Source organism: Pteropus vampyrus, unplaced genomic scaffold, assembly GCF_000151845.1.
Source record: "Pteropus vampyrus isolate Shadow unplaced genomic scaffold, Pvam_2.0 Scaffold18, whole genome shotgun sequence".
NCBI classification, from domain to species: domain Eukaryota; kingdom Metazoa; phylum Chordata; class Mammalia; order Chiroptera; family Pteropodidae; genus Pteropus; species Pteropus vampyrus.
Window position 1 is genome coordinate 461,373 of NW_011888799.1, and position 8,495 is coordinate 469,867.

Consider the following 8,495-nt stretch of genomic DNA (forward strand, 5'->3'; position numbering starts at 1 on the left):
ACAAAAGTAGAGAGAAGAATAGAATGAGCCACTGGTTTCCCCACCAACCTCAACAGTAATTAATGAGAACAGGGCCAGGGCCTGTATTATTTCTTCTATGCCCCACCCATCCCCCTACCCTTCAAATACTTTGAATTCAATCCCAAACAACATATAATTGTACAATTTTTTTTTAATGCTTAAACTTTTGGTCCATATGGAGTTATTTTAGTTAGAGCTCCAACTTTGTTTATTTTTGCAGATAGCTAGCCCATTCTCTTAATGGTTTATTGAATAATCCATCTTTCTCACTGATTTGAAATGCCACCTTTATCATACACTAAATTACCGTATATATATTTGAATCTATTCCTGTCTATTCTTTTTTTCTGTACCATTGATTTATCCATTTATATTCATGCTCCAGTACCACACTGTTCTGATAATTGTAGCTCTACAGTATATTTTGGTATTAGGTTAGATTATTCTGTAAAAGATGATTTCAATGTAAGCTTCCCCTGGTATTCCAAGACACTGTCTGAGAGTGAAGCCCTGAGGTAAGGCATGGTGTGCAGTTTTACACCCAGCTTTAGCCATAACTGTGCCCATCAACACTCTGGCTGGGATAAGGCATGGCATCACCCTGTTGACCAGAGAGTAGGGTCCAATTTCTGGCTTTGCCACTAAGGCCTGGGTGACCTGAGGCAGTCTACCTCACCACTGGAGCCTCTGCTTAGAAGAACCTCCCTCCCAGCTCCAGCATTCTTCAGTTCCAAGATTCTAGGGCAAGGAGGCCTCAGGAGTACCAAGCAAGATTGTGAAAGGATAACCAGTGACCACTTCTACAGGAAGTCTCGCAGATGAACACAGGAGATTGGCTCGCTGGGGAACGGAAAGAGTGATTAAGCAAGAGACAAGACTGTTAACAGTTCCAGAGCTCGTGGACTCCTTGGGGCAGTGGTTGCCTCATCACCAGGTCTAGGAGGCACGGGCTGCATGCACTACTGGGAGCCACTGAGAGGTGGGAGCCACCATGGAGTTGCATTGCTTCTTTTCTTTGGCGGGGGGATGGGATTGGGGAGCAGCAGTCCCCACCCAGCTCCTATGACAAGGGTGCAAAGGGCTAAACCCTCTTTTCTTATGAATTTGGGGCTCTCTACATGGGGTAATGGAGGGTACTTGGGCGGGAGACTGGGTTGATGACCTCCTTTAAATGGTCATGGGACCTCAGGCTAGTCATTTAGCTTCCCAGAGCCTGAGTTTCTCTATTGAGTTAGTGAGGAGAGGTGAGTAACTAGAACAAGGCACTAGGCGATCTCTCACACCCACCAGCTTGGACAACTTGGGTTCTGTGACTGTTGCTATTACGTGTAGTTATTGAAGTAAGTGAGATGAAGAGCATACCTGGTTCTTTGCCCATTTGGTGAGGGAATGATGAAATTGCAGGGGCCCTAAGGCTCCTGCTGATACTGTATTGTAGTTCTGCCTCTGTCTCCTCCCTATCCTTCTTGTACAACTCGACTTCCTGAATGAAAGCCTATGGTGCCTGCTCCTCTAACAGAGTTACACAGCAGGTGTGGTTTTTATAGATGCCTGGGAGCAGGATTCAGTTGTTCTCAAGTCTGGCTTCAAGTTTTGTATGATTTTTTGGGCAAAGAATGTGAGGTGAGGCCGTTGAGCTGAGGGGCGTGCGTATGTGTGCCCTGGTCATGAGGAGCCTTCTGACTGGTAAGGGTGTAAGTAGCAATGATCCAGCATGGGGAATGTGCAGAAGAGGGGGCACTGGTGGAGGGGTGCCTCTGCTGGCTGACTCTGAGGTCTGTTATTCTGAGTGACTGTGAGTGGGCAGAGACCTTCATACATGCCCATGGTGATGAGTGTTGCTGTGTCTGACTGTAAGAGTTGACCGCAGGGAGTGGTGGGTAATGGCTGACCAAATGGAAGCTGGTTAGGGAGGGAGTGTGTGTGCGGGTACGTGCACCTGCTTGTGTACCAGTGTAAGAGTTGACTGAAAGATGTCCCCACTGTCTCTGATGGCCATGCTTGGCCATGAAGGAGGCATAAACTGTTTTCAGGGTGTGCTGTAAGGCTGCGAGGGAGAAGTACACTGTCTCTGACTGATGGCGACAGGTACTTTGCAGCAGTGCTGGCTGTTAGGACACCTGATGCTTTTCTGCCCCCGAAATCCTGATAGACAAGGAGGGAGCCACTGGGTGGCCCTCCAGGGAAAGAAGAATACACTGGCTCCTGGCTCAGAGTGCCGATGCTGAGGCCTGTGATAGAGTGGGGGTTGGGTGCTTCTTTTCTATAAAATGTTAGGGGACTGCTGAAAATGGGCTGTGGAGGTGCCGCTTGACTAGGAACTTCCCGAAAGGGATATTAAGAGAGTCCTATGTCCTAGAATGTGGCCATGAGACATTTATTTAGGATTCCAATTTCCTTGACTTGTGGGAGCCTGATAGGTTCAGCATTGTGGCACCCACATCACAGTAAACTTCCTCCAGTGCTTCAGTTCTAGAAGCTTCCGCAATGAAATCATATCTTGTTGCCTCAAGTGTATTATCTCTATCAATAGAAGTGCATGTGATACTTGAGTTTTCAAGTTTCACATCCCTGAGCAAAGCCTGCCCACTCTGCCCTGCTCCATGAAGCCCATATCCTACCCACGGCCGCTCTGTCGGTAATCCACAGAGCAGACTTCTGCCCACCAAGGAGGCAGGAAGTGGTCTTGGGAGAAGTCTATCCCATGACAAACTGGAGGAGTGGATTTAGAGTTGGCTTTTCTACTGATGTCATGGCTTGGGCAGGTCTCTGAGTCTCAGAGCCTCCCTCCCTCAATTTCTTCATAGAAAGTGGGGATAAATTGTATCTGTAGAGTACCTGGCTTTTATTAGGCTCAAATAGAATTTCACCCTCATCCATGTAGTCATTACCATTGTCACTACTACCTTTATCCGGCCATCACTGTACTCTGGGCACAGCTCTGAGTGCTTTACGTGGATGATAGATTCAGCAAATATTAGCCAAGTGCCGACTGTATGTGAGGCACTGTTCTAGGCACTTGGGATAGGCAGCGAACAAGAGTAAACTCTCGACTCACATGAGGCTTATATTTCAGTAAGAGGAGATGGGAAGTTTGTAGAACAATTGAGTAAAAAACTATTCTGGGAAGATGACAAGTGCTAAGAGAAAGTAGAGCCAGAATGGGAGGTGGGGTTTCAACTTTTATCTTGTCTAATCATCATGGCAACCCTGTGTGATAAACATTAGTCTTATGTTCCAGAGAGGAAACTGAGGTTCAGGGACGTTGAAGGGCTTACCCAAGGTCATTCAGCCAGTGAAGCAGGACCGGGAGAGGCAGAGTCTGTCTGACTCCAGAGCACTGTAACTGGAACTCACCTCCTCTCTTGGGTGGGATGAACTACCAGGAGGAAGGGGCGCCTTTTCCTAATTCACCTAAGGAAATCACATGCATTGTGGCATGCCTGCTTTCCACTCTACTGGCATTCAGTTGGTGCTCAGTAAATGCTTCACTTAAGTGCATGCTAGATCTTGGGAAGAGTTTGGGCAGAAGGAAGCCATCTCAGAATAGATATGACAGTAACTGTTCTTTGGGAGGAAAAAGCCATGATTTATGGCATATAACAATTTACATGGAGTAAATACTCCCACGGTGGCTGATTCCAAGCCACTGAGTTAGGAAGAGATGTACACAATTGGCTCTCAAGAGCCCCTCAGTTCTGGCTCCAGCACACCACTGCAGTTTATGTCTATGATCTTCAAACTGCATCTGAAACATCTGAAGGCCCCAAGAGTGAGAAAAAAAGATAGAGAGATGGAAAGGAACAAATGGAGAGAAAGAACAGACTGGAAGTGGGGATGGTAGGGAGGAGGGGGAGAGAGAGGCAGGCAGGCAGGCAGACAGACAGACAGACAGACAGACAGACTCTACTTTACTTTAAAGTTTAGGGGCCTCCTCAGGGTGAGCAATTGCTTAATTCAAGTCTAATGCAAACTGTGTAAGGTAATATACCCAAGAGGAGGCTGAGTCAGTGTCTCCAGTGCCCTGGAAAGAGCCCATCATCCCTGAAACAGAGCTTCCTGACCCCTCCACCCAGCCTGTCTATGACCTTTCGTTCCAACTGAGAAAGTCTTGTTCCTGTTGCCTCAGTTCCTTTGCGCATGCTGTTCACATCTTCTAGATCTTACCTGCCTCCTTTAGAGCCTGGCTCAAGTCCCACAGCCCACAAGAAGCTGCCTGGTCATATGTACACCAAGCCTCTCCCACCCCATACAGTTTTGCATGCCCTAGATTTATTTCCCCCAACTCTACCTCTTCCAAATTCCAGCTGTCCTGAGGCCTCACTTGGAAAAATCTTTACCCATCAAAATCCTTATTAATTGACTGAGTGACCTAAGACCTTCAACAACAGATGAAAGGACACAATTAATGAATTGTACAACCCTTACTTAAGCACTTACTCTGTGTTAAGGAGCTGGGAGCAATGTAGACCAGGGTGCACAGTGACATCCACAGAGAGAGCCCGGGGCATCACGGGGCCACAGACAAGGGGATACTGAATCCTACTTGAAGTGTGGAGGTGGCTGAAGGGAAGGCTTCTTGGGGACGTGGCCTCTAAGCTAAGGGAGGAAGAGGTATCAGCTAGGTGAGGGGATACGAAAATCGGGAAGGTTGGGGCAAAGGGAGCAAGGGTAGGAGGGAATCTGGCATTCTGGGAATGGCAGGTGCTTCAGAAGGGTTGATGTGGGCTGTGAGGATGTGGGGATGAGGGCGTGAAGGAGGAGCACGTCGTGCAAGAACATAAGGGCCATGTGGGGGGCGCTACTGATTCCTTGGTGCATTGGCCTAAGGAGTAGAGAAATGGCGTTGAGGAGACAGAAAGGCTGGAGGTGAGGTGAAACTGAGAGAGGGAGGAGGCAATTGTGGAGGGATTCCTTCCCAGAAGGCGCGATGCGAGGAAATGAGCGAGAGGAGCCGCAGGAGAGACGGCTCCTCAAGCTGCTTCTGGTCTCTTGGACAGTGAGATTCTGGACGACCCTGGGTAACCATTCACGAGTCAAAAACTAGAACCTGTCCTGCACGGAGGCTCTTTTACTTAACAGCCAGAGAAGACTTTGGACAATTGAGCAGAGATCTGAGGAAGAGAAAGATATATCTTGGAGATATATCCAGGCAGAGGGAACAGAAACGGCAAAGGTCCTGAGCAGGGATGTGCTGGAGGCCATGAGGTGGGGGTGGGCCATGATGTCACAGAGGCCAGTGGGGATCCAACCAGGCAGGGCTTCATCACCCATGGTGGATTTTCTCCAGGAGTAATGAGGAGCCATGGGAGGGTTTTCAGCAGGCAGTGACTGTGTGTAGCAGCCTAGTACCTGTCACTATTCTTTATCCTCAGGCCAAAGCAGCATGGAGACTGGACAGAGAGTGACCCGAAAAGGCCGGAAACTGGGCTCCAGCCGCCGGCGGCAGACACGAGAGCCCGCTGATGGCCAGGATGCCCCTGTGGCTCCAGAGCTAGAGTCCTGGTCCTCCCAGGCAGCTGCAGAACTGCAGGGCTTCTTCCAGGACTGTGGTGCCAAGGAGAGGGGCTTTGTCACCCGTGAAGACCTGGCGGTGAGCTAAGACCCCATCCCACCCCCTGAATCCCGTTTCTGCAGCCTCCTAAGACTTCCTGTCCCCGGAAAGGCGGGGCTTGCCTTTTCTTTCCCCTTTCTCTCATCTAAACTTTGATCTCAGAAATGGCTAGAAGCTTGTTTACACCAACGTGTAAAAGACTAATACGGCTTTATGTGTTCCCCTCTTCCAGAGACAAAGGAAAAGACTTTAAACCAAAGGAATAACTTGCAAATGATATAATTTTAGGCCCATTGAGTGGGGAGCAGTCAGAATCCTGGAAATCAAACCATGTCGATGACTATAAACTTGAATGAAACAAGATCGGCCATGGTTGTATGTGTCAAAAAGGAGTCTTAGACTGTGGCCTAGGCCAGATTGACTGATTTTTCTTTGGTTTATCCTCATTCTCTGTAAAGGGGCCTATATGGATTTCTAGAGTCTCACTGGGCCTGCTGTCTCCTCCTGGTACTGCTCCAAGCTCTAGACTGCCCTTCCCCCATCAAAACTGACCTTTCCTATGTTCCAGCCTCAGGGCCACAAAAAGGTTTGAGTGGCTGATGTTAAATATAGTTTTTAAAAGCGTTAAAAAAAAAAAAGAGAGAGAGAGACTTTCAAGTAAACATAAAATCAACACTTAGCAAAGGTCTTACCTAATTAATTATTGTTATTAATTAATGAGGGAACTAGTAAGATGTTATGACAAGTTCAAAGAGCATTTGAGAAGTTAGGGTATTTATAGGCAATTTGACAGAAGAGTATTAGGATAAGATTGCTGAGTTCCATTTTTAAAATGGCTAATGTCCAACAGGCCATGGATCCTTGGGGTTATCTGTTCTGCTAGACAAAATTATTTTTGTCTCTCCTGGACAAAAATCTACAAGTTAACAAGTAACTTCAGTAAGTCTGGGATCTTTAATTAAAGGTAAACAGTGAGATGAACTAAATGCATTCCTCTAGTCTATATCATGCTTGAAAGGACATACTGTCTAACTTTTTGCCTTATTTCCAAGCTTCAGATGATTTTTTTGTGATCATAAATAATCTCTAGAGTTTAGTTAGTCCTGATATGAAAAAGGATGGTCTTCCTCGTGGATACAGAGAACTGACTGGTGATTGCCAGATCGGAGGGAGGTTGGTGGGCTGGGTGAAAAAGGTGAAGGGATTAAGAAGTACAAACTGGCAGTTACAAAATAGTCACGGGAATGCGAAATACAGCATAGGGAATATAGTCAATAATATTGTAATAATTAGGTATAGCGCCAGGTGGATACTAGACTAATCAGGGGGATCACTTTGTAAATTATTTAAATGTGTAATCACTATGCTGGGCACCTGAAACTAATATAAAATAATATCGAATGTCAACTCTAATTAAAAAATAAAAATAAAAGAAAAAAACAAGAAAAAGGCCGGTCTTCTTAGGTCTGGCTTGATTATTCTTATAGGTGTAGCAAGGGTGTAGATGAAATATGTGGTTCTCGTTAAGTCTGCTCTGCAAATCTAGGCTTTTGAAGTGTTGAGCCATTTTAGCGCTGTCCAGAAGTTTTCACATGGAATCCTAGGTCGGACCTTTAAAATTTCTATTATTTGCTCTTCTATCTAGAGTGACCAGCTATCTCAGTTTGCCTGGGACTGGAGGGGTACCTGGGATGTAGCTCTTTAGTGCTAAAACTGGGCAAGTTTTGAGCCAACTTGGACAAGTTGGCCATCCACCTTTTATCCTAAGGCGAGGAAACTAACAAGACTCTCTCTACCAGCTTTCACCAGCAACCCCTATAAATATGAGGAACTTTCTCTCTTCTTGAAGGTCTCAATTTTTCTAAGATCCTTCTCCCACCCAGAAGTGGCCTTCTCTATCACCTGATTCCTAGGAGCGCTTTGTAGGCATTGGCTCCATGGGTGTTCCTTACAGTGGACTCGTCACACCTGATTAAATGAGAATCATTCTTAGATGTGACCCTACAGTTAGACAATAGATTTATCTAACTAGATCCCAGCAAAAGGAAGACAGATTCTTATTGAACTTATATAAATAACTATATTGCCATGGAAAGTAAGGAGATTCAGTAAAAGTACTGGTTTATGAATCAGGAGGGGCTCAGTGAGATTCGGATATCATTTAACATGTTTCATTTCAGTTTACAAAAGCAATAATCTACTAAACTGAAGGTTAGAGACAGCTCAAGAAGACAGAGAAGATTTTCTCATAAATCTATAAAAACAGAACAATAAAAATAATAGCAACTATATTATCAACAAATAACCACACTATATTTCTTTGAACCATTCATTCAGTTCCATGGAAGTAATTCTTATTCTGCTGGATCTTGGGTGAGTTAGCTGCTTCTAGACTCAAAAGAGTCCTAGAAATGGTCAGCCCACTAGCTCAGCCTGAAGGTTAGCTAATTTCAGCTCGGCATCATGTACCCAAGTGCAGCATCAGTAGTTCATAGAACCTGGTGTAGTCCTTCCCTCCAAGGCTTTGAGTCTATCCTTTGTAGAAAACACAAACTGTGGCCTGCAGCTTTTAACGGAGCCTTCAGGTAAAGTTGGAAAGCAGAAACTTATTAGTATTGAGACTGAAAGGCTATGGTTATTTATTACAATAACAATATCAGAGTGGAAGAAAGTAATGTTCTCTCTTGGGATACAGTACATAACTATTTCGTAAGGGTTTGATAAGTGTTTCCCCTGAAGATAAGAACATATTATGGATAGCAAGGACACTGAGAAATCTCCAGGGCCTTCCCATAAAGCATGCAACTTCTGAAATGGTTATGTTAATGCATTTTACTACGTAAACTTAGCATAGGAAAGGCTGACTATCTCTTCTGATTTGACAGTTCTTCCCTTGATGCTCTTCTTTTTTACACTCAAG

At 45.5% G+C, this 8,495-nt stretch overlaps 1 protein-coding gene across 1 annotated transcript in view; it reads left to right on the forward strand.

Annotated features, from left to right (window-relative positions):
- Positions 1-1,657: 1,657 nt before the first annotated feature.
- RAB44 (RAB44, member RAS oncogene family) overlaps positions 1,658-8,495 on the forward strand; it is a 28,790-nt gene continuing 21,952 nt past the window's right edge. The window contains 2 exon segments of the mRNA XM_011354818.1: positions 1,658-1,707; positions 5,397-5,614. Coding sequence (XP_011353120.1) covers positions 1,674-1,707; positions 5,397-5,614 — 252 coding nt within the window. The 5' untranslated portion in view covers positions 1,658-1,673.